The 25896-nt window shown below is 34.2% G+C and overlaps 3 protein-coding genes across 10 annotated transcripts; 2 read left to right on the top strand and 1 right to left on the bottom strand.

The window, feature by feature from the left end:
* The first annotated feature begins 820 nt into the window (after nucleotides 1-820).
* On the top strand, nucleotides 821-12821 carry LOC141675133 (protein ZINC INDUCED FACILITATOR-LIKE 1-like). 5 transcript variants are annotated; one of them, XM_074481867.1, is made up of 18 exons: nucleotides 821-911; nucleotides 1054-1307; nucleotides 2335-2375; nucleotides 3191-3251; nucleotides 3346-3448; nucleotides 3553-3655; nucleotides 3747-3800; nucleotides 4266-4328; nucleotides 5255-5304; nucleotides 5379-5454; nucleotides 6607-6816; nucleotides 7578-7665; nucleotides 8511-8596; nucleotides 8704-8811; nucleotides 9454-9498; nucleotides 9601-9689; nucleotides 10426-10469; nucleotides 10767-12096. In XM_074481867.1, the coding sequence occupies exons 2-18, from the start codon at nucleotides 1160-1162 to the stop codon at nucleotides 10856-10858; spliced, it is 1461 nt and encodes a 486-aa protein (XP_074337968.1). In that variant the 5' UTR covers nucleotides 821-911; nucleotides 1054-1159; the 3' UTR covers nucleotides 10859-12096. The 5 variants fall into 5 exon arrangements, 2 of the variants coding, with proteins under 2 accessions (XP_074337968.1, XP_074337953.1); XR_012555906.1 differs by lacking the exon at nucleotides 821-911 and adding an exon at nucleotides 12475-12821 and having other exon boundaries at nucleotides 933-1307; nucleotides 10767-11536; XR_012555912.1 differs by lacking the exon at nucleotides 821-911 and adding an exon at nucleotides 12450-12821 and having other exon boundaries at nucleotides 933-1307; nucleotides 10767-11536.
* A 1452-nt stretch (nucleotides 12822-14273) lies between these two features.
* LOC141714605 (uncharacterized) lies at nucleotides 14274-15628 on the bottom strand. The gene is made up of 2 exons (XM_074518118.1): nucleotides 15098-15628; nucleotides 14274-15011 (listed from the first exon to the last, which is right to left on the bottom strand). The coding sequence occupies exons 1-2, from the start codon at nucleotides 15626-15628 to the stop codon at nucleotides 14274-14276; spliced, it is 1269 nt and encodes a 422-aa protein (XP_074374219.1).
* A 1481-nt stretch (nucleotides 15629-17109) lies between these two features.
* On the top strand, nucleotides 17110-25882 carry LOC141675070 (protein ZINC INDUCED FACILITATOR-LIKE 1-like). 4 transcript variants are annotated; one of them, XM_074481785.1, is made up of 17 exons: nucleotides 17110-17423; nucleotides 18320-18360; nucleotides 18926-18986; nucleotides 19081-19183; nucleotides 19289-19391; nucleotides 19483-19536; nucleotides 19626-19688; nucleotides 20508-20557; nucleotides 20633-20708; nucleotides 21583-21792; nucleotides 22334-22421; nucleotides 23638-23723; nucleotides 23821-23928; nucleotides 24403-24447; nucleotides 24532-24620; nucleotides 25399-25442; nucleotides 25573-25882. In XM_074481785.1, the coding sequence occupies exons 1-17, from the start codon at nucleotides 17276-17278 to the stop codon at nucleotides 25662-25664; spliced, it is 1461 nt and encodes a 486-aa protein (XP_074337886.1). In that variant the 5' UTR covers nucleotides 17110-17275; the 3' UTR covers nucleotides 25665-25882. The 4 variants fall into 4 exon arrangements, with proteins under 4 accessions (XP_074337886.1, XP_074337892.1, XP_074337900.1 ...); XM_074481799.1 differs by lacking the exon at nucleotides 18926-18986 and having other exon boundaries at nucleotides 17114-17423; nucleotides 25573-25880; XM_074481808.1 differs by lacking the exon at nucleotides 18320-18360 and having other exon boundaries at nucleotides 17318-17423; nucleotides 25573-25878.
* The last annotated feature ends 14 nt before the right edge of the window (nucleotides 25883-25896 follow it).

Raw genomic sequence — 25896 nt, 5'->3', positions numbered from 1 at the left:
TTGTTAGTCCACCAGTCAAGCACTAAAAAGCCCAATCAATTTGTGTTTTGTTTCACGTGGTTTATACTTATAGCTTGCAGATCTTCTTACGCATCTATTTTCGCTAAACAAAACCAAACGTATTCATTATATCCGGATGTTTTTAGAAAAACTGAAAATATAAAATATCTCATCAAAATCTATATTTAAATATATTAATGGAATAAAAAAAATCTATACAAGTATACCAAGTAAGGAAGTAATAATTTACACCGCAATATCTCGTTGAATATGGACCAACGACTCAAGACCGGGAGGGGAGTCATGGACTCTTATGGTCACGGCATCACGCAATTAATCAAGAAAAAATCAAAAATTGTTTGGGTCCAACTTGTACGGGGGTGTTGAAATAATCTTAAATTTAGCTATTAATTATTTGTTTATTTAATTATTAGATATTTTAGATATTTAGCAATAGATTAATTATTAGAGAAAAATATTATTTTAGAATTGTTTAATAGTGGGGTAGTAGAGTTATGGATTAAATTATGGACATGTAATTTACCCATTAATTAGTAGTGATTAGTTTTAGTATTAGTTAGTTTTAATATGTTTGTAAAGCCTATAGCTAATTTACATTGAGTTTTATAAGAGGAAAAAAATAATAAATTAAAATAGCAGTACAAGTTCTCTGTAAAATATAGGTCTGCAAAATATAGGTGTCTTCTTTCTTTTTCTCCGAGTTTTTTCAACAGGGGTGTCCGAAGAGTAGGTGAGTATTCATTTGAATTGTCAATGCAATTACAACTATGTTAGTATTAAGTTGCACGTGCTTATGTGCCATTTGAATTTGTGCTTGTGTGCTTAGGTGATTACATATGCAATGATGTAATCATCTGTGCGCATGTACATCCATCTAGCTAGCTGTCTCTGTAAGTACACACGTGGCATCAGTTAATGCAAAACAGAATCTCAGTTTTAGCTATTTTTTTCAATTTATTCTACGGAGCTCGTCTGTTTGAGATATCTTATAAGTTAAAAAATGTACGGATTTATTTTTCGCACTTGTGACAGTCAAACAGGACGATATTTAGCTGCGCACCTCCCGGATACGAGACTTTGTGGTTGCGCACGTTAACATTGCGCTATAGAGACTTAAAGAGCATTTGGTTGGGAGAAAATGGCAGGGGAGGATGTTAAGGAGAGGCTCTTGAAGAAAATTTACTATGAAGATTGTCCAGGGTGCAAGGTAGATCAGTATAAAGATGTGCAGCAAGGTTTTCCGATTAAGGGTCTTTTCGTAATTTGGATTATTGTGCTCGCAACAGGTACATTTGTTCTTTGTGAATTTGGTTTGCTTAAATGCTGTTGTTTCATTGCAGTTGCCATGTTTTTTTTAAGCTCGAGTCAAGAATGGTTCTAACTTTTAAGTTCCCGTGTTATTATTAGGAAAGTTACCGATTATTCACGTGACACATCAGCATTTTGAAAAAAAATTGGAAATTTTTTGAGGGCTCTAGCATTTTTGAAAATACGAACATTCCCCCAAAATTTAGGGGTTATTTTTGCTTTAACAAAATTTACTAATGCAAGGAGATGAAATGAAGAGTAGTGTTAACTATTGACCTGATAAGATGCTAGGGGTGATACCACAAACTAAATTATGCAAAATTTCTTAAAGAGCTCGAATTCAATGTGTGTAAATTTGTCATAAGGAATAGGAAAGATCGTAACCAGCCTTCTAAGGAAATTACTAGTGGCTGCTTCACTTCTGCTCATTGTTGATATAGTGAGAGACTGAGAGGTAAATCTAGTCACAGAAGAAATTCCTGGTTAACAAAATGTAGTAGTATGTTAGATTAGAACTTCTGTATACAAGAGTTCTAGTATTAAATTATACTATATCATATATGCCTTGGTAACCTGCATCCGATTGTGCCATTTGTTGGTCTCAAGAACACGGGGCTGCTCACTGCACCATTCAAAACTGTGATTTCTTTGTTTTGCCTCTGCTTTCCTGTCCTGTAAATGTAATACAATATGATTCCTAAATGCATGGGAAATACCAAGGTATTCACTTGTGTAGAAACAAACTACTAAATAATGAAATGTCCAAGAGGATACATACATACATTATCAGCCGAATTATATTATGAGGAACACTATTGATCATAATCAAGAATGACGGATAAATAGTAAATTCACTTGTTGTCATGTCAACTACAAATTGATATATTGACCTATATGATTTCATGCTACTCCATGCCACTGTAATTGATTTCCCTTTCATAGAGTTGGTATTCTGCTACGAAAATATAGGTCTAATATTTTCGCTCTTATTCTTTACTTGTTCAGTGCTGCCAATATCATCTCTCTTCCCGTTCCTTTATTTTATGGTAAGAACAATCTACAAGATTATATAATTGCTTTATTTATCAGATTATTATGAATTTATGCTTGTGCTAAATGTGTATCCCTTCCACCAGTCATGGGTTCGATCTCCCCCCTCCCACCTCGTCCCAATTCCCATTAAAAAGAGTCTGCAACCATATAAAAAAAGAGAATTTTTTGAGTATCACTTGACAGGATGTTACCATATGTCTTAATTTTATTCATCGTGAAAATTCTTGACCTATGCATGTTCAGTTGATGGTTGTACTTGAGACACATCATGTTATTTTTGCCAAACAAGATTATGTTACAGTGTTGTGGTGGCTTATAGATGGCAAGTATAGGATAAGGTGTACAATAATAAGTACAAGTTTTTTTGCTCATCTCAAGTATTGAAAAATCTTATATAATCCGTAAAACTTCAATCTAGAAATAGTAGAGGCCAAATAAGACTGAAATAGGAAAAGTACTGGAACCAATCGAGAATCTGAAGACACAAAGAGTCCATAGTTCAAGAAAATCGTTCTATCTCAGTTTCGCTATCTGAAACCTTTATTAACGGTGGTACAGATAGCCATACTTTAAATTAAAATTCATATAAAACAAATTTTAAGCTTTTGTTAGTTTGATATTGAAGTATTTCAAAAGTTATTTTGCATATCCATACTCATCTATAAATACTGTTGGAGACTTTGTAAACAGACAATCATTTGCACTGTAACATTACATGTGCATTACCATCCAAAGCAAGTACCATAATCGCTTATATTGTAGAGTTGTTAAAAATTAAATAAAATGTTCTGTACTTAATCTGTCACAGGTAAAGGATTTTAATATCGCAAAACAAGAAGAAGATATTAGTTATTATGCTGGGTTTGTGGGTGAGTAAGTTTTGTTATATGTGCGCCAATTATGATGTCTTTCTATCAGTAAATTTCATTCGTCTCAGTGAAGTCCTCTAATTTCTTTATGAAGGGTCATCATATATGCTTGGAAGGGCTCTCGGATCTGTCTTTTGGGGCAAAGTGGCGGATCGATATGGTCGCAAACCTGTTATTATCATAGGCACTTCAACAGTGTATGAAACTGAATGCCCCTGCTGATTTATGCAATTACCTTGGTCTACTTCCAACTGCTTTACTGTTTATAAATTTTAAAAATATTTCTTGTTCTTCATTGCAGAGTTATTTTCAACACTCTATTTGGTCTTAGTATAAACTATTGGATGGCCATTATCACGAGGTTTCTTCTCGGAAGCTTAAATGGTTTACTTGGACCTATAAAAGTAATTTATGTTAATTCTTTTAACTTTTAAACTAAAAATTATTGCATGTCTCTTGGCCATGTTTTTCTTTTAATATTTTTGTTATGTACAGGCATATGCATGTGAAATTTTTCGGGAAGAACACCATGCCATAGGACTATCCACTGTAAGTTATTTTGGTATGTACATAGAGCAACTTCATAATTTAACCTGCTCACCGCTTGGGAATTCTGTATAGGGGAGAAAAGCATATTAGAGGAAGTAGCACAAATAAATTTTTCCCTTCTAATTGCATCTAAGAGGGATAGGAAAGTAAGAGAAGTGAATGTACCCCTTTATTCACGCCAAAATCTTCAAAATCATGATGAAAGGAAATACAATGAGCGAAAGCCTTTTTAAAATATCTCTGGATTCTTTATATAGAAGTTTAATCTTTTAACTGATCCTTTTCATTCCCAATTATCTTTCCTTGACTTCCTCTTATAATTAAAATGCTGGAGCAGACTAGTGAACTGATGTCACTTCATGTCCTCTACTTTTCTATGCTTTCATGTGCTTTCATTCCTTATCAAACTCGAGAGCAAGGTGCTAATAAGTAATATGTCAATGTAATTTAAACTGTGTATTACAGGTTGCTGCGGCATGGGGCACAGGATTGATAATTGGACCTGCTTTGGGAGGCTTTCTTGCACAGGTTTTTATTCAATTATTTTCTGTTAAAAAACTAGTGTGGAGAAAACATGTTGATTACTTGGTGTTCTGTTTCGATGATTGACTGTCTACGATTAGCAGTAACATTGAAACAACAAAGTGCTTTGCCCCAGTTCTTAAGACTATCCCCCTCTTTATTAAGAAGGTCTGCAACAAATTCTTGCAATTTACGATGCCAGGACAGGGGTGAACATGGATAGGGTCTTGCAAGTGACTTGGGATGTGGGTTAAAATGATGTTTTTGCCTGATTAGACAGGAAACGAAAGAAGTATCCAAATTTTAAATCCTATAAAAGTACTTATTGATATCATCATGAAGATATTGAATTAGATACTCTAAGCAGGCTGATTGTAATTCAAATCTCAAAACCAAAAACGACAGGAATCGAGTTAGTGACTTTTAGAGGGTTGATAGTCCCTTTATTTATTTTTTTGTTAACAAAAGGTTATATATAAACACTTTATAAGTGCTACTGTGGCACATCGGATAAGGAAAAAGATAATTTAATACATTACGATAAGGTTTTAAACACGAGTGAAGTAATTTTGGTATCCAAGCACTTGAATTATTTTAAAAAGGAGAGGTCGTAATACATTTTTATATCATTTCTTCTATTAATGGTTGTACCTGATCACTTGAATGACATAAACAAACTACTTATTACTGCAATGTCATTATTGGCTAAGATAATATCGACCTGTTGCTAAGTTTTATTACAGGAAGAGGTGAAGAGCTTATGTTCTTGTTTAGCTTCATGCTTGCATTAAAATATTTGCATCTATGCTAGATATAAAGTGACGCAAGATGGGGGAATATGAAAGTTACTTCTTCATTTTATCCAGACTCTTTTGTTTTTTTGGGCAATTTAACCAATTAGTGTATCTTTTGTTTTATTTCAATCATTTTAGCCTGCAGATAATTTTCCAGATATTTTTACATCACAATCTCTTTTTGGAAGGTACAACACTTTTCGTGCTTTATTACCACACTACTTTTGGGAGTTCATGTGCTTAAACTATGAACTTCTTACAGATTCCCATACTTCTTGCCATGCCTGGTTACATCACTTTTTGCGCTGGTTGTGGATATTGCTTGCCTTTGGCTTCCGGTTCGTTCTATTTTATGTAATCAGTAATCTTCTATCTTTAACTATGTTGCTACTAGTTTTTCCATTCAATAGTACAGACCGAATTTGTGGAAAGGTGAGATTACAAACGAGTACTGATGATCACATGCTTGAAAAAGTGACTACTTCACTGAATAATAATCCGACACTAACTATTGACATAAGATAAAATTATATTCCAACACACTTCTCTGTGGTAGAAGCTTGAACATGATTGCATTAAATCTCTTGCTGAAAATTCTAAAAATTCCTTCCATATTCCTCTAGGGCACTTCCCAACGGAAAGTTTTTGCCTCTCTATACTCATAATTATAAAAAATTTGGTCTCCAAGGAAATGCTATATTAGGTTCCATAAAAAGGGAAGTGAACATGCATGCCAACCCACTATTCTTTCGCCAAATGTGATTTATGAAATATTTACTTCCTTTTAACATTAATTAAATCTGTTAAATTGCGAAAGGAGTATAGAGGAAACACTCTTTGAAGTAAAAAAAAATATTTTTTTGCTCGAGAGACTATTTGGCTAAATGTATTTTTCAAATATTGTATTTTAGAGGGATGAGTAGTGTTTACTCTCTCGGAGATGCTCAAAGTGAAGTCAAAGGTTCAAGCATTGTCACTGAGCTTATTCGTGCTTTGTTTCTACCAAGTGACTAACTAAAGATTGTAGAAAGTGCTCTAGTAAACGATAGACCTCTGGTTCTTCAGAAATCCCATTAATGGACTAGAGTTAGGTTCTCCTTACGAATGAAAAACAAAGAAACTAGTGTTCGAGAACTTCTGAGCATTTGTGCATAATACAATTTATGAGTGAGTTTATTATATAGTAGAAGTCTTGTCATAGGACTCATAGAAGCCTATGTATTGACTAAACAGAGACGAAGGTTGCAGCCTTGTACATAGAAGTTAGTGATAGTAGCATGTCTCTGTGCCATACAGATATTTGGAGCAAATCCCAAAACTAATATAGATGAATATTGAACTATGGTTAGGAGTCCAATAACCACAAAACCCTATAAGAAGACGACAATTTATGTTAGCATGATTTCATAGTTTCTTCTTAAAGGTACAGAAAGAGAATCACACACACAGCCTCCATTTCCTTTAAATGACAGTAACCTCGTAAATTGCAGGAAACATTGCATAATCATGAATTACACAGGATTTCAAGTGTGGACTCAATTAAAAATTTGGAAAGTGCACCCTTTGTGTCCGATGGCACAGAATATGCATGTGAAGAGACAGAATCAAATTCTAAAGGAAGCATGTTTACTAACTGGCCGCTGATGTCATCAATAATTGTTTACTGTGTCTTCTCGCTTCATGACATGGCTTACTCGGAGGTAAGATACTATCTTTGTCCGCAATATCGTCTGCATCATGTTTTAACAGTATATAACACCCTGTTAATGTTTGCTTCACATGTATTTTTACATTGTTTCAACTACAAGTTTAGTCATGATACCAGTGCTTCATAATGTGATTGTAATGTCTTTGTATAGCTGGTTAGTGATTGAAACTGAATATCACACTTTGAAGCCTAAAGACAAGGTGCCAAAGAAATACAAGCAAATCTGAAGCCAAGTACTTGTTTTTCCTAAATTGGGAGATCTAAGAATACCAGATGTAGCAACTGTACAGCCTTGCACTAAATAGATAATGATAAGATTATTGAAATGTGTGTTCAGCATACATTAACCAGGATATCCAAGCATTTATAAATGAGTTTGCCTAAATTCTTGTGTTTCAGAGTGGTATGTGTACTCGATCCCAAGGACCCTTGACTTTCTTTCGTTGATACAAGTACACAATGTGTCATAGCCCAAAATTAAGTAATTTGGAGAGAAGCACTTCGCAAGTCTCTTTTTATGCTTAAGTAATCGACTTTCCCACCTAGAAAAGTGCAATTTTGGACATATAGAACCTCCACACCCATTTATCGGAAAAGTACAAGCAGGACTAACAGAATTGCTTTTCCTGTTGTCAAACCACAGAACTGCCGAGCTGGTTCTTTTCAGTTTAATATAGGTTTAATTCATGTTCATATCCAATAAACAAAGTTCTTTTCTTATTGCTACTGATGGCTGCACCTTATATCTCATAGATATTTTCTTTATGGGCTGTGAGCCCTAGGAGGTTAGGGGGGCTGAGTTATTCAACTGAGGACGTTGGTGAAGTTCTTGTAGTCTCAGGTACTTCTTCTTATTTTGCCATCATGTTTATACACATTTCAGTCAGCACCATATTAAGCACCTGAAACTTGATTACTAGTTAAGTTATCATTCTCTAATTTCATTTTATAAGGATCACCTTTATATGCCATAAAACTGACAAAAAACTTGCATTTTTTCGTGTGATAAATTTAAGAAAGTTTGAGCAAAATTTTATCAACAAATTTGTACTAGCACCTGGGGAAGTAGGATCAACCTCTTCGATAATTTCTATTCGGATTTCACATACAGAAATAAATAAACTATATAATAGTTCTTATCTTGTTCATGTCCATTCATTTTCTCCATACTCAAAAGTTGACACGGAGTTCAGGGCCTGTTAGGTAGTTCAAACTATTTTAATTGACACTAAAGTAATTCGGTCGGAGCTCTTCTTTAACTTGTTTCCCATTCATTATTATTCATGTGAATTGTAACAAGGTACAATAGTGACCTTCAAAATGAAATGTTTTCTGTAATTTAATGAGTTATTTTTGTTTATGCTTCACTTGAATCCCTTTAAAGGGATGCTTTAGGTCACAAGTAAATCTTGGTGCTAAAGTAAATCTTGATGCTAAAGTAAATCTTGATGCTTTTACCAAATAGAAACATGATCTAGTGTACTAAATTTAAATAGTAAATATGTTTGGCACATACCCTTATTTTGTTATGGTAGCTTTTTGATCTATATATATAATTTTTATATCAACAGATTACGATTAAAATCTAGATACTGAAATCATTTTTCCTCCCTGGACTTTATTAAAATGAAAGGAAGATCAAATTCAGCAAGTTTTAGTTTTAATTCTGACTTCTGCAATGTTCAGGTATTGGACTTCTGATCTTCCAAATTTTGGTGTACCCACTATTGGAAAAGAAAGTTGGCTTTATCTTGATAGCTCGCATCGCGGGAGTAAGCACTTGACTCCTATATTCCTTGGTTTTATTTCTGAAACAATCAATTTTTTGGCCAAATATTGCTCTGGTGCATTGACACAGTTTGATATTTCTTTTATATAGGTCATTTCTATCCCTCTTTTGACAAGTTACACATTTATAGCCACACTATCTGGGTTTATCCTTGTACTTGTGCTAAACTGCGCTTCTATTTTGAAAAATATACTATCTGTAAGTTCATTTTTGACTCGAGTAACCTTTGATATGTTATTTTTTAATTGCATGGATTATCAATTGTTCCTCCTAGTGTATTAAAGACCAATGCTGTTTGATAACCATTGATTAATTAAATTACTCGCTGGAAACCGTATGTGATTGCTGACTTGCGAGAGAAAAATAGGGACCACGGTCAAAGATGTGTGCTAGTTAGTTCTGGTAACTTCGTGAGCACAATTGTTAGAATGCCGATTAAACATCGCCTGAGATAATTGGTGATAATTAGCGTGGCCGTTATATTGGAGATGGCAATTGGGTGACAGAAATGGGTGGTGGAATGTAGTCTAGATATTAGAAGCCAGGCAGCGGTTTACTACTTTTTGTTTTATCTAATGTTTATGTAAACTTTTTCCTACAGAAATGGGGTACTGCAAGCCCCGTTGGTGAAAATGTAAAACTTTTTGAACTTTTCAAGAATCCGGCAGGTTGGATTAGGCACCCTTGTCGAGTTTTGTACAGTGTTTATGTGCATTTGCTAGCTACACAAGTAAATCGGGGTTTTAGCATATGTTCTTTGATGCATTATATGGTATTTTCATGCAGATAAAAATATTTGAATTATCACTGCGGATGTTAACATAGTGTTTTCTCCATCAGGTCTCAATTATAACTGGCTTGTTCATAATGCAAAACAGGGCTGTGGTAAATTTTTATTTTGGAAATTGTATTGTTGATATATAATCATTTAAATTTTAGTTGTTTCGTATAAGGTTTCTCATATAATATCTCATATGCTCACAACAGGACCAAAACCAAAGAGGGGCTGCGAACGGCCTTGCTATGACTCTTATGTCATTATCAAAGGCAGTCGGTCCAGCTGTTGGAGGAGCACTGTAAGAGTTCTTTTGCGCCTATCTTCTTCCTCATATTTGAGATATGCAACAAAGTTAATATTTCTATCTTCTAATATATATGACTACTCAGCTTCCAAGGTATTGTATAACTCTTCATACGCCTGAACTTCCTCCACAACTGATGTAAACAGTAACAAGAACGCATACAATGTAGAACCAATTAAAAACTGTCAAAAAATTTATAAGAGTAGTCCTGCAAGTCTGTAGCAATATCATGGGTGGCCATGCAAGGATCTAAATAACCGTGGAATTGAGCATCAGATAAATTATTCCTGCATCCAAAACTTTTGAGGGATCATCAAAATGTAGGCCAGTGTCTAGTATAAATTATTAGATAAATTTTTTCTTCTTCCACAATACGACTGGAGAAACAGAAGTCATAACCTACATTTTGATAATTGAGTGAAGCTAGCGGACCTAGAATAGCATATATGGTTAAAAACTCTGTTATAGTGCCACAACACATACTAACAACTCACGGTAAGCAATATTTTTGAGAAGAAGCCGTGGGACCAAGTAGTAATTAAACCTCAAGTTAGAAACAGTAGGCAGAATTGTCTGCAGTAAAACTCATAAATGGAATAACTGTAGTCCTATGACATAGTAATCAGTTGTGGTAGTGGTTTGTACAGATTTGTGGTGTCCATAGATTGTGTCGCATTAAAATATATATTTTCCAGTAATCTATTGTTCTCAAATAACTTTGTATATGCAGCCTTTCCTGGGCACAAGGTCGCCTGAATGCTGCCTTTCTACCAGGTAGGACTATTTGTTTTTAGTCGGAATTATCTGTGCCAACACTGTCTTATCTGCTACCTAATTCTGCGTTTCAACTTGTGATTTATTATTGTAGAATTTATCTACTACTCTTTCTTTTTCCATATCTAATTTTTAATGATGGAATGCACTTGAGCACTCCTGATGTGCACACTTCTAACAAATTAGAAGAGAAATATTGAATAGTGTGCACTTGATATATTGATAACGAAAAGCTTCTCTGTTTGTTGCTTATGTGCACTAACCATATCTGATATCTCTATTCACAATAAAATGCAGGTGCACAGATGGTCTTCTTCATATTGAATGTTGTGGAGGCAATCGGAGTGGCAATGACTTTCAAGCCATTCCTAGTTGAACGCCAGCAATGAGAAGTGTTTAGAGGATCAGTTTTATCTTTTTTATTAGTATATTAATCTTATATGTTTAAACTTTCGATTAGTTGGTACATGATTTCTGCAGTTTAGTTATCATGAGTTGCCTGAACTGAGAAATATATATCTGGGTAAGCATTGGCGCTCAAATTGATCCTAGTTAATTTAAACACTAGTAATACAAATGTTTAGCCTCATCACGGGGGGTTTTGTTTGAAGATTTATTGATATTGTGCTAGTAATGATCAACCAAAACAAAGCAGCTGTGGTACTTGCATTAGATACCTATCTACTGCAAGCCCAACAACTGCTAATTATGATTTGGTCGATGAAAACTAGCACTATGTCACTAATATTCTTATATACATTGCATGCACAGGATTTTAGTATCGTAAAACAAGAGGACATAAGCTACTATGCAGGATTTACTGGTGAATAACTCTTCATTTACGTAAATTACAACGTGTTTCTATCAGCACTCGCTCTCCTTAGTATAATCCTGTAATCCCTTGTTGAAGGTTGTATCAAATTCATGGAAGGGCTTGCACATTGGTCTTAGCACCAACTTTTGCAATTAGTTTGTTGATTGCAGAAAAAAGTTACTGCTCACTGCAGAGTTGTTTGCAAAACTCTCTTTGGTCTTAGCATAAACTGCTGGAGATCTCTTACTACAAGGTTTCTTCTTGGATGGCTTAAATGGTTTACTTGGACAGATCATCATGTCTTTTTCTTGATAAAAATTTTCCATGCCTTGTTAGCTAATTATTGAAAGATATGATGCTCATGGCTTGGTCCACTGCTGTGTGGTTCAGTTCAGCTGATCTTTCCTATATGGCCTATATATGGGCATGCATATGGATGTGAAATTTTTCAGGAACAGCTCTTCTATATGTATAATACAAGGAAATGCTATATATTTAAAAGCAAAAATTTTAAATTCGAGAAAATGACCAAAATACCTCTTTTTGGTTATTTGGGCAGTTTAGAATCCTTGTTAAAGAGATGCAGCATTTCATTTATGAGTGAACATCCTATAGATAGAATGATGACAATTCATCATTCGGAAACGGTTTTAGGAATAATTTTGGAGACTCTAGCATTTTTCTCCCTTCACATATCACTATAGCAGGCCGAAAGGCGTAGTCGATGGACAACAGGTGAATATTCCTGTACTACCCCTTGTTGGTCCCGAGGGATGGAGGAGGCTAGGTTAGCCGAAAGATGGTTATCGGTTCAAGGACGTAAGGTGACATTGCTTTGCAGGGTAAGAAGGGGTAGAGAAAATGACTCGAGCGTAAAAAAATAATTTTATTTTTTATGGGACTTTCTTTACCCAGAAATGGCAGATCTAAAAGCTAGAATTATTTTTATAAAAATAGATGGACCAAAATTGAATAGTATGGTCGGGGTGATTCATTCACTGGTCCAACTTGTATTAGCTAGGGAAGACGAAGAGTAGCTGAGTTTTTATTTGAATGGTTAATGCAATTTTCTTATTAAATATCATGTGCCTATAGTTATATGCCATTGCCATGCATGTACGGAGTAATATTTTCAAGATTTGTTTGACCCACGCCCATTTGTGCAGTGTAAGAGCATATCCTGTTGTGCAGGGGTGGCCACCCGTGCGGGTCGTGCGGTCCGGGCCGGGTTTGGAGTGGGTTGGAACCGGAAAAACTGAACACTGAACCGGCACTTAAAGCGAGTGAATCGGGCTGGGTTGTGCTTGAACTTACAGAAGGTAACTCGGATTCAGCACTGAACTCGTGCCAGGCGGTTCACGGGTTGCAGGCACACGGGTTGACACGCGGGATGGCGGTTGTGCGGGTTGAACAGAATTTTCTGGAAGTCCATAGAAAAGTAGAAAAGCTATTGCTAATTGTATTCTGATTTGTACAACTTATAATATATTCGAGTGCATCATCTCATTATTGTTGCATAATCTGTTATTTTTTTAATTAAATGTAAACTCGAAATTATTTGATAGAATTAAAATGTAACACTATTTTCTATTATGTTACATAATTTATTGAAAATATTATAATTTATTTTTAAATTCATGTATCGAAGATGTATAATAAATATTTTTTACAATTTAAAATTCGAAATTAGTATACCAATGTTTATTAAAATATAAGCTGCTAATATAATTAATAAAATGTAACACTATTTTCTATTATGTTACATAATTTATTCGAAATATTGTAATTGTAATCAATTAATTTTATTATTTTAAGTTTTTGGTTAAAAAGAAGACAATATCTCTTATAAATTTTATTAATTTAAAAAAATTACAAATGATCCTCTCTCAAAAAACTGAACAAAACGCATCAAACATTAAAAACTTACAAATCAAATAAGCATTCATCGTATTCGAATTTTTGTTGCTGATTTGCGGAATTGCGAATTGCGAATTGCGATTAGCTTGCTTCTACCGACCCTCTGTAATTGCCGAATTTTTGTTGTTGATTTTGCCAAATTAAAATAAAAGGACGAAGAAAAAAAGAGTGTAGATTGTATCGATTGGGATTTGGGAACGTGAATTATAAACGTGGTCTGAGATTGAATTATAAACGTGAATTGTTGACAGTTGGGTTATGTTTGTGGAGTGTAAATTGTAATGTATAATTATGAATATAGACTGTAGACGGAGAAAGAAGTCGGTGGTCGGAGAAATTGAGATTGAGAGAAACAGAGATTGAAGTCGGAGAAATTGTGAATTAAACTGCTGTTTGTATGTATATATTTATAAGAAAATTAAAGTGCCGTTGGAGGTGGAGGAGTGTAACGTTAACTTGCAGGTTAACGTTGCAATTACAGCCAGAAAGCGCCAGAGCTCAGGGAATCCGTTCCTGTTTTGCCCATGTTATAAGTTTGTTTTCTACTTCTACCCACCTTTTCATTCACTTTCTAAAACTACCCACCTTTTAACCTTCTCTCTCTCTCCTCTCTCCTGTCATTTGTGCACAGCCCCCATTTCCTTCCTTCATTTTAATTTCTATTCATTTTCTTTTATTATAAATTCTTTTTCTTATTTAATGCATGTTCAACTAAATTCAAAGTATACTAAAATGAATAGATAATTTTGATTTTATTTATTCATTTAAATATTTTTAAATTAGTTAAATGAATTTTAAATATATTTAATTAACATAAAAAGCACTACATAAACAATAAAATAAAGTATATTATACTAAAAATAAAATCCATCGCAAAATAAATAAATTACAAATTATTATTAGACATGGAATGTTAGTGACCATGTTGAGGGCATTTTGAACTGAGTCTTGTATGCCCTTCTTGTCCACATCGTCCACAAACAATCACCTTCTAAGGATTATCCATTTCGGTTCTAATACGCGAGCTTTGGCCGCTCTGTCCACGTTTCTTTTTCTTTTTTCTTGTGCCTTCATCAGCAATAAGAACACCCGTATGCCTCCCAATTATTTGCTAGTGAAAATGTCCAATATGCTTGATTTGGAATTGGGTTAAACTCGTACTTGTACATATCAAACAGTGATGATATATTGTGGTATGGCCCAATGTACTGCTTCCAGTCTAGGTTGTATGTCAAACAACCCCACTCACCAGTGAAGCCACTTGCTTCCATTTTCATTGCTTCGATAATTCCAGCATGCCTATCTGAAATAATACACACACCCCTTCTATTCCGACACACGTATATGCGTAGGTTGTATAAAAACCAAGACCAATTAACAGTCGTTTCTTCATGAACTAAGGCATAGGCGATGAGATACTGTTGATTATTTGAATCAGATCCCATTGCAACTAATAACTTCCCATTGTACCTTCCTTTCAAAAATGTACCGTCAATGCTAATAACAGGTCGGGCATGTTGCCATCCATTGATCATTGGCTTGAATGCCCACCAAAAGCGTTTACAAACAGATGTGTTCAGTTTTTCAACATCAGGTTCAGCATCAATTAAAGCAACTGTACCTGGATTAAATTGCATCAAAGCACTAAGAAATGTGGGAAGGTTGGTATAAGAAGTCATCCAATCACCATAAACATCTGATATTGCCTTTTGTTTCCCGTACCATGCCTTCTTGTAACTAACATGATAGTTGTACATGGCTACAATTTGACTCTGAATGTTGTTTACTTTCAGATTTGGACTCTCTGTAACCTGATTGACACAAGTTTAGTATTATAATTAGTAATTTAACATAACATAAACACTACTATGTAAAATAAATTAATTACTTCACTTACTTGTTGTTTTATTGCATTTGCAATCATCGTGGATGTGAGTTTCTTATGATCTCGTTGGATTGTCCTCAAAGAACAATTATGTTCAGCAGGTAATTTTGTGGTTACAAATAAACCAGATCGCTTTGATTTCATAACACGAATTCTCCATGGACAATCTTCCACGACACATGTTGCCTCGTATCGTGTTGTATCACTTTTTATAACACGATAATTTCGAGAATATTTTATATGATTTTCTTTTATAGCACTAATTGCGATTTGCTTATCTGGAAAACACTGACCTTCAAATAATTTATCGTCAAGTGAGTTAACATTTGAACAATTACCTGAAGAACCATCGATCTCTTCTGTGGTAAACCAGGCGGCAGTTGGAATATGTTCACCATCATTGTCGGTGCTATGATCTGAATCATCTTGCTCGTCATCGTCTTTTTCATCATCATCAGATTCATCCGCTTCTGACTCATAATGATGATCTTCTTCATCATCCTCCATATTACTTAAGTTAAATATAGCATTTGATCTTGCCATTTCATTTAGAAGAGATAAATTAACCATCTGATACAAATAATATAATTAGTATTGATTTAGTACATGAAATTCATAAAGAAAAATGAAAAAACTTACCTTGTAACTTTGTTTGATTTCACAATTCTGGTGGAAGTTATATATAGACTAACTTAAGACCGTGGAGTGATAGTTTGAATTGACAAGACACTAAAAAATTGAAAATGATAATTCACTAAAAAGGTGAAAGTGATAATTCACTGAAAAGTTGGACCTAACAAATTACTGAAAAAATTTATTTTACAAAACACTGCAAAATTAGATTTGACAAGGCACTGCAACTTTATCAACAATAATGAGAATTCAATTTTTAAAATGATTGCATATGATTTTAAAAATGATTTTAATATTCATATAATACATTTATATTTTTAAATTTTTTAGTTTAAAATCCAATTAGGTTCGATGATATATTTAATCAATTATTTAAATGAATTAAATAATTTATTTAATTTATAAATTTTATTTAATTTATAAATAAATTAGATACATAAAAAGAGATGGCACAAAAAAACATGGGTTAGTGAGGTAGAAGAGAGAGAAGAGAAAATGAAAAAAGGTGGGTAGTTTTACAAAGTGAATGAAAAGGTGGGTACAAGTAGAAAATCAACTTATAACATGGGCAAAACAGGAACAGGTCCGTGCGGGCTTGGATCATGCGGGCTGGTGCAGTCCCGGGTTATTAAAATGAAATTCGGACTCGGTTCGTATAATTTAGCGAGTTGGGCGGGTTTAAATCGGCCCGGTTCGGTCCGAATTTTTTCCGGGTTCCGTACGAGTCGGTTCCGAATGAATGGTTCGAACCCACATGGCCGGCTCTAGCAGGGTATGAGTAGGTTGGCACCTTGTTAGCACGCATTTCGAGTTCTTGGGATGTTATTTGGGTGCCAAGTAATTTCGAGTTGTTGGGATATTATTTGTGATCATGCATAAAATATTAATTTTCTATTATATTTAGATTATGCACTTTTTTGTTAAAACGCGGAACATCAAATAAGTATCGTCAAAAAAGGCAAATATTATTTATTTCTCAGACCCTTACATAATACATAGCTTAAAACCCCGTTGGGATTATTACTCACAATATATTATAGGTTCTTTCTAATAATTCTTAAAATAGATGGTATCTGCTTTTTATAAAATAGATGCCTAGATGCCCTACTTTTCATAAAGTAGATGCCTAGATGCCCTACTTTTCATAAAGTAGATGTCTTCTGTTTTTCATAAAGTAAATTCCCGGTAACTTTGCATTCACGGGAGCTAACTATATTGGAGTATTTTTCAAAAAAAGGGCTAAAAATTATGTGGAAGAAAGATAATATAAAAAAATAATATTTTTGATTATGTGTCAAAGTTGCATTACGTTTTCAGCTACATATGCAATGATGTAAGCTTCTGGTGCATCTACATTGATCTAGCTGTCTCTGAAAGTACACACGTGGCATCAGCAATGCAAAACAGAATCTCATTCCAATCTTATTGTCTTTTAGCCGTAGTTTTCAGTTGGATTATATAGTTAGAATATGAGATTTTGTGAGTGTGCATGTTTACATTGTTAAATTTGCTCTCGAGGTGTGTACAGACTTAGGCGAGCATTTGGTTGGGGAGAAAATGGCAGGGGAGGATGTTGAGGAGAGGCTCTTAAAGAAAAATTACTGCGAGAATTGCCCGGGGTGCAAGGTAGATCAGTATAAAGCGGTGCAGCAAGGTTATCCGATTAAGGAACTTTTTGTAATATGGATTGTGGTGCTTGCAACAGGTACAACAACTTCCCCTTGCAAATCTGTTCTTGATCTTAAACCTGTTTGATTAAATGCAATAACTTCATTGTGATTGCCATGTTTTCGTGTTTGTGAATGCTGTAGTTTCTGCATATTGAACATCATAATGTTTGGCAGTTCAACTCTAAGGATGTTTATTCTGAAATACCACTATATTACCAGGCTTAGCTGAACCTCATGTGTCTGATGTCCGCACACTATGAGTCTATGAAAAGCGCATGGATGCACTATTACAGAAGGCAAATTATCCACAGCCAACTTGGCTGGAATACACTAGCTGTGATAGCTATGTTTCATTGCAGGCTATGTTACTCGGACTCTTCATTTTATCTTGGAGTACCCGTGTCGGACACTCGGACATGGACACTCGGACTTGGACACTTATTTTAGGCAAAATATATGTATATTTTTCAAAATGTTGCCGAGTCCGATACTTGGACACGTGTCCATGTCGGACTCTTCTAGCCGAGTCCGAGTAACATAGGCGGCAGGTGTATCCCAGCCAACGTTGGCCGGTGATAAGTTCCCATTACAAAATGGAACCAAAATCCATTGAAGAATGGTTATAAGTTTGACAATTCTATGTAATGAAGGTCACATGCTAAAAAGGGTAAGGATAATGATTTTGAATAACTAACAGTTACAAGCAGTGTGAATTTAGTGAGTGAATAACTGAAGACTATTGTTCATAATCCAGAACGACGGATAAATAGAAAATTCTTTTTTGTCAGGTCAGCTACAAATTGATATCTTGACCTATATAATTTTATGCTACTCCATGCCACTGTAATTGATATCCCTTTCATACAGTTGGTATTCTGCTATGAAAAAAACAGGTCTAATATTTTTCTCTCTTCTTTTCTAACTTGTTCAGTGCTGCCAATAACATCGCTCTTCCCCTTCCTTTATTTTATGGTAAGCACAATATATAAGATTACATAACTGCTTTATGTATTAGATGATCATAAATTTATGGTTGTGCTAAAGGTGTATTCCTTCCACTAGTCATGGGTTCGATTTCCAAATGCATGCTCATTTGATGGTTGTACTTGAGGCACGTAATGTTGCTCATATTAGGTACCAAAAAATCTTATATAATCCATAAAATTTCAATCCAAAAAAAGTAATACAGGGCATGCCCATAGAGGCCAGATAAGACTGAAAATGGAAAAGTACCAGAACCAATCGAGAATCTGAAGACACAAAGAGTCCATAGTTCATGGAAATCGTTCTATTTCAGTTTCGCTATCTGAAACCTTTATTTACAATGGTAACAGATTTCCAATTAGCCATACTTCAAAATCAGAATTTAAATAAATATATATCAGCTTGATATTGATATAATTCAGATTAATAAGAGACATTCATATGCACTGTAACACTACAACTGCATTACCATCAAAAGCAAATACAAAAACCTCTTATATTGGTTAGAGTTGATGTAAATTAAACAAAATGTCCTGTACTTAATCTGTCACAGGTAAAGGATTTTAATATCGCAAAACAAGAAGAAGATATTAGTTATTATGCTGGTTTTGTGGGTGAGTAAATTTTGTTAAATGTGCGCCAATTATGATGTCTTTATATCAGTAAATTTCATTCGACTCAGTGAAGTTCTCTAATTCCTTTATGAAGGGTCATCATATATGCTTGGAAGGGCTCTCGGATCTGTCTTTTGGGGCAAAGTGGCGGATAGATATGGTCGCAAACCTGTTATTATCATAGGCACTTCAACAGTGTATGAAACTGACTGTCCTTTCTGATTTTTTCAATTAGCTTGGTCTACTTTCATTTGGTTTATTGTCTAAATTTTTTTTAAAAAAAATCTTATCCTTCATTGCAGAGTTATTTTCAACACTCTATTTGGTCTTAGTATAAACTATTGGATGGCCATTATCACGAGGTTTCTTCTCGGAAGCTTCAATGGTTTACTTGGACCTATAAAAGTAATTTATTTTGCGTGTTTTAACTTTTAAACTAAGAATTATTACATGTCTCTTGGCCGTGTATTTCTGTTGATAATTCCAATATGCGCAGGCATATGCATGTGAAGTTTTTCGGGAAGAACACCATGCCTTAGGACTATCCACTGTAAGTTTTTTCGTATGTACATAGTGTGACTTCAAAATTTAACCTAAACAAAATTTCCCTTCTAATATAATTTAAACTGATTTTTACAGGTTACTGCGGCATGGGGCACAGGATTGATAATTGGACCTGCTCTGGGAGGTTTTCTTGCACAGGTTTTTATTCAAGTCTTTTCTGTTCAAAAACTAGCATGGTGAAAACATGTTGAGTACTTCCGTTTCTGTTTTGACAAATTAATTGTCAATGATTAGCATTAACATTGAAATGACAAAGGGCTTTGGCCCTGTTCTTAACAAGAATGTCTGCAACAAAGGTTCCGGGAGAAGGGTAAAAATGGATAGGGGTCTTGCAAGAGACGTGGGGCGTGGATTTAAATAATGTTCTTGCCTGATTAGGAAGGAAATGAAAAAGTATCTACAATTTAATTCCTTACAAAAATATTTATTTATGTTATCATGAAGATATTAGATTAAGAAACTCCAAGCAGGTTGATTGTAATTCAAATTTCAAAACCATATTTGACAGAAATCGAGTAAGTGAGTTTTAGAGGATTGATAACATGCCTTTCTTTTCTGGTTACAAAATGTAATATATTAACACTTTGTAAGTGCTATGCTATTGTGGCACATCAGATAAGAAAAAGGAGATTTTAATACATTGCGATAAGGTTTTAAACACGAGTGAAGTAATTTTGGTATCCAATCATGGAAATTATTTTAGAAAGGAGAACCTGATAAGTTGAATGACAGAAATAAACTAGTTTACTACCGCAATGTCATTATTGGCTGAGATAATATCAACCCGTTGCTAAGTTTTATTACAGGAAGAAGCGAAGAGCTTCTGTTCTTGTTATATTTTTGCAGCTATGCATAATGGGGATTTGGAAATTTACTTCTATATTTTATCCTGAATTCTTTGTTTTTGCTGCATTTAACCAATTAGTTTATCTTTTTGTTTTATTTCAATGATTTTAGCCTGCAGATAATTTTCCAGAAATTTTTACATCACAATCTCTTTTTGGAAGGTACAGCACTTTTCGTGCTTTATTACCACACTACTTTTCGGAGTTCATGTATTTAAATTATGAACTATTTCACAGATTCCCATACTTCTTGCCATGCCTTGTTATATCACTTTTTGCGCTGGTTGTGGATATCTCTTGCCTGTGGCTTCCGGTTCGTTCTATTTTATGCAATCAGTAATCTTCCCATCTTTAACAATGCTGTTATTAGTTTTACAATTCAATAGTACAGACCGAATTTGTGGAAGGTTGAGATTACAAAGGAAAATTGATGATAACATGCTTGAATAAGTAACCACATCACTTAATAATAATCTGACAAATGTTTTTATGCAACATTTATTGCCTTTCACAAAATATCTGTTAAAAATGTGAAATGCATATAAATGAAACGCTTTTTTTAGTGAAATATAAGAAATAATTTTTTACTCGAACAAATACACTGTTTGACAGAATGTATTCTGCAAAGATTTTAGTTAAGAGGGATGAATAGTGTTTACTCCCTTGGAGATGCTCAAAGTATTTTTCTACCAAGTGACTGACTAAAGATTGTAGAAAGTGATTCAGTAAATGACAGACCTCTGATTATTGTTCTTCAGAAATCCAAATAATGGATTAGAGTTAGGTTCACGTTACAAATGAAAAACAAAGGAACTATTATTCGAGAACTTCTGAGCATGACTTGGGCATAATACAATTGATGAGCGAGTTTATAATAGTAAAAGTCTTGTTATAGGACTCATAGAAACCTATGTATTGACTAAACAGAGACGAAGTTGCAGCCTTGTACGTAGAAGTTAGTGACACTAGCATGTCTCTGTGCCATACAGATATTTGAAGCAAAATTCTAAAACTGATATATAGATGAATATTGAACTATGGTTAGGAGTCCAATAACCGCAAAACCCTATAAGAAGACAATTTATGTTAGCATGATTATTTCATAATTTCTTCTTAAAGGGAACAAAAGAGAGTTACACACACAGCCTCCATTTTCCTTAAACTGACAGTAACCTTGTAAGTTGCAGGAAACATTGCATAATCATGAATTACACAGGATTTCGAGTGTGGACTCAATTGAAAATTTGGAAAGTGCACCCTTTGTGTCCGATGCCACAGAATATGCATGTGAAGAGACAGAATCAAATTCTAAAGGAAGCCTTTTTACCAACTGGCCGTTGATGTCATCTATAATTGTATACTGTGTTTTCTCACTTCATGACATGGCTTACTCGGAGGTAAGATACTATCTTTGTCCGCAATATCGTCTGCATCATGTTTTAACAGTATATAACACCCTGTTAATCACTTAATGTTTGCTTCACATGTATTTTTACACTGTTTCAACAGGAAGTTTAGTCCTGATACTAGTGCTTCATAATATGATTGTAATGTCTTTTGTATAGCTGGTTAGTGGTTGAAACTGGATATCACACTTTGGAATCTAAAGACAAAGTGCCAAACAAATACAGGCGAAGCTGAAGCCAAGTACCTTTTTTAACTAACTGGAGAGATCTAAGATAACCAGATATAACAACTGTGCATCCTTGTACTAAATAGATAAGGATAAGATTACTGGAATGTGTATTCAGCTTACATTTCACAAGATAAGTGAATTTTCCTAAATACTTGTGTTTTAGAGTGGCAAGTATACTTGATTCCACCCTCGACTTTCTTTGGTTGATATGAGTACACAATGCCTGTCATAGCCCAAAATTAAGTAGTAATACACATTGTTCTTTTCTTATTGTTACTGATGACTGTACTTTATTCTCGTAGATATTTTCTTTATGGGCTGTGAGCCCTAGGAGGTTAGGGGGGCTGAGTTATTCAACTGAGGATGTTGGTGAAGTTCTTGTGATCTCAGGTACTTCTTTTTATTTTGCAATCAGGTCTATACACATTTCAGTCAGCGCCATTTTAAAGCACCTGAAACTTGATCTCTACTTAAGTTATCATTCTCTAGTCTCATTTAGTAAGGATCACCTTTTTATGACATAAAAAGGGCATTAAAAACCTACATAATGTTCTTGTGAAAATTTTAAGAAGTTTTAGTAAAATTTTATCAATAAATTTGTAACAGCACCTGGGTAAGTAGGATCAACCTCTTTCATAATTCCTATTCAGATTTCGCATACAGAACTGAAAAAACTATAAAATAGTTCTTATCTTGTTTATGTCCATTCATTATCTCCGTACTCAAAAGTTGACACGGAGTTAGTAGTTAGAATTATTTTATTGAGGAGCTCTTAAATCTTTAACTTGTTTCCCCTTCAATATTATTCATGTGAACTATAACAATGTACTATGTACAAGAGTGACCTTCAAAATGAAATGATTTCTGTAACATAATGAGTTATTTTTTTTATGCTTCACTTGAATCCCTTTAGAGGGATGCTTTAGGTGACAGTTAAATCTTGGTGCTAGAGTAATAATAGAGGATTTTTTTTTACCAAACAGAAACATATATTGTTGTATCAAAATTAAGCAGTAATTATGTTTAGCACATACCCTATGTTTTGGTAGGTTTTTGATCTTTTTGAAGGTATTATTCATTTTAAGCATGAATACGTACCAAAGTGTTCAATTCTCAGCAATATGATATATCTTAGAGCAGATTATGAGTAAAATGAAAGGAAAATCCAATTCAGCGAGTTTTAGTTCTCCTACCAAGTCCTAAAGATGTTATATTTGTTTAAGCTTTTTACAAATCCCTTCAAAGGCATGTTGTAGGTCACAATCAAGTCTTGATAACAAACTAATAAAAAAACAAATATATTTCAATTCATAGAAACATAAAATGGTGTTGGTAAAATCGGAAACTAATTGTTTTTGGTGCTTACCTTAATTCGAGTATGGCAAAATTGTTTACTGCATGTAATGCTGAATAATTATATGGGTAATTGTTCATCATAATTATGTATCCATGCCAAATCTTAAGTTCCCTTTCCGGAACTAAAAGCTCTTTCTGTCTCTGCCCTTCCTCAAAGTGACAGAAAAAATGTTTAGCTCAAGAAGTGTTTGTTCTCCTACTTGGTATATTTTATCTGTACTAGACTTTTCCTAACTGTATGAATGTGCAGGTCTAGGACTTCTGATCTCTCAGATTTTTCTGTATCCACAATTGGAGAAGAAACTTGGTTGTATCTTCATAACTCGTATATCGGCAGTAAGCATTTGGAATCAATAGACTTTTTAAGTAATCAATGGCATGGCCATAAAATGCTTGGTTGTATTGACACAGTTTAATACTTTCTTGTACACAGGTTGTTTCTATCCCTCTTTTGACAAGTTATACTTATATAGCCATGCTATCTGGAATTCTCCTCACAATATCCATAAACATCGCTTGTGTATTGAAGAATAGTTTATGTGTAAGTTTATTTTTGACTTCAGTGTTCTATTGCCATCATTCAACTTTCATTATATGAAACATCTTCATTGTAGACTGCCTAACTGTAATTAAATAAAAATTAAAAACATCTGGCTCTGGTTTGGTTAGTTGCTTTAGCATAGATGCATCTAAACATGAAGTGATCATAGTTATCAATTGTTCTTTCTTTAACGAAGACCATACTCTACTTGTAAACTATTGTTCGGCTTCGCTGCTTGCCGGAAAGTATATATGATTGTGACAGGACAACAGGGACATTGAATTGGGGGCATAAACCGCATTCTTCCATGATCTGTTATCACTGTTATATTAGTAGTCATACTTATTGATGGATATTGTGCACAATCTATTATTTTCCATATAAACTGACAAATGAAATCTTATAAAGTATTTTTGCAGATTTTAATTGTCATTTTCATTAACTAATGTTTAACATATTTGTTTTCTTCATCAGGAATTCATTGTAATTGGCTTGTTCATAATGCAAAACAGGGCTGTGGTAATTTTTTATTTTGGAAATTGTTTACTGTTGACATTTAATCTTTTACGGCTTCTCATTTAATATCTCATATGTTCACAACAGGACCAACACCAAAGAGGGGCTGCAAATGGCCTTGTCATGAGTCTTATGTCACTATCAAAGGCAGTCGGTCCAGCTGTTGGAGGAGCACTGTAAGAGTTCTTTTGGGCCTATTATCTTCCTTCTCATACTTGAAAAATGCAATATAAGTTAATATTTCTATCTTGTTATACATAAGTACTAGTGCTCAGCTTCCAGGGTATTGTTTAACTCTTCATACTAGGTCTGAACTTACTCCACAATTGATGTAAATAGTAATAAGTAGCCGCATACAATGTAGAACCATTTAAAACCTGAGAAAAAATGATGAGAGTACTTCCGGTTACCTGAATTTTATCTGCATAGATACAAGATCCCCAGTAATCCTGGAAGTCTGTAGCAATATCATGAGTGGCCATGCAAGGATCTAAATAACTGTGGAATTGGCATCAGATGAATTATCAAGCATTAAGAACTTGACAGGGATCATCGAAATGTTGGTCAATGTCCAGTGTTACCTAATCCAGACAATGAAGTGCCATATTTACGCTTTACAAATTTTGTTTATTATTTATTTGCTGATTGCTTGAAACTAGCGGACCTAGTGTAGCATATGTGGTTAAAAACTCTGTTATGGTGACACGACACATACTAAGAGCCAACACTAAGCAATACTTTTGAGAAAAAGCAGTAGAACCAAAATAGTAATCATAAACCTCAAGTTATAAACAGTTGGTAAAATTAGCTGTAGAAAAATTCATAAATGGAATAAATGCATAGTGATCATATGTGGTAGTGGATTTTACAGATCCGTGGTGTCCATAGATTGTGTCGCATTCAAATATTTATTTCCAGTAATCTCGTTGTTCTCAAATAACTTTGTATATGCAGCCTTTCCTGGGCACAAGGCCGCCTGGATGCTGCCTTTCTACCAGGTACAACTTTTTGTTTTTAATTGAAATTATCCGATATCTCATTGTCCTCAAGTAACTTTTTGTAAGCTTCTCTGCTTGGTGCTAATGTGCACCAACCATATCTGATATCTCTATTGACAATAAAATGCAGGTGCACAGATGGTCTTCTTCATACTGAATGTTGTGGAAGCAATCGGAGTGGCAATGACTTTCAAACCATTTCTAGTTGAACGGAAGCTATGAGAAGTGCTTAGCGGATCAGTTTAGTCTTTCTTATTAGTATATTCAAACTTTTGATTAGTTGATACATGATTACCTGTTAGGCTGTGACTGAGGATTATATGTCTGGGTAAGCATTGATGCTCATATTGATCCCAGTTAATTTAAACACCAATAATGACATTGTTTAGTCTCATCACGAGGTTTATTCGAGTATTTAAGTATTATCAGTAAATTCTGTTGTCTCCTGCTACTC

This window comes from Apium graveolens, chromosome 1 (genome assembly GCF_009905375.1).
Source record: "Apium graveolens cultivar Ventura chromosome 1, ASM990537v1, whole genome shotgun sequence".
Classification (NCBI taxonomy): domain Eukaryota; kingdom Viridiplantae; phylum Streptophyta; class Magnoliopsida; order Apiales; family Apiaceae; genus Apium; species Apium graveolens.
This window is presented reverse-complemented; position numbering and strand designations above follow the sequence as displayed.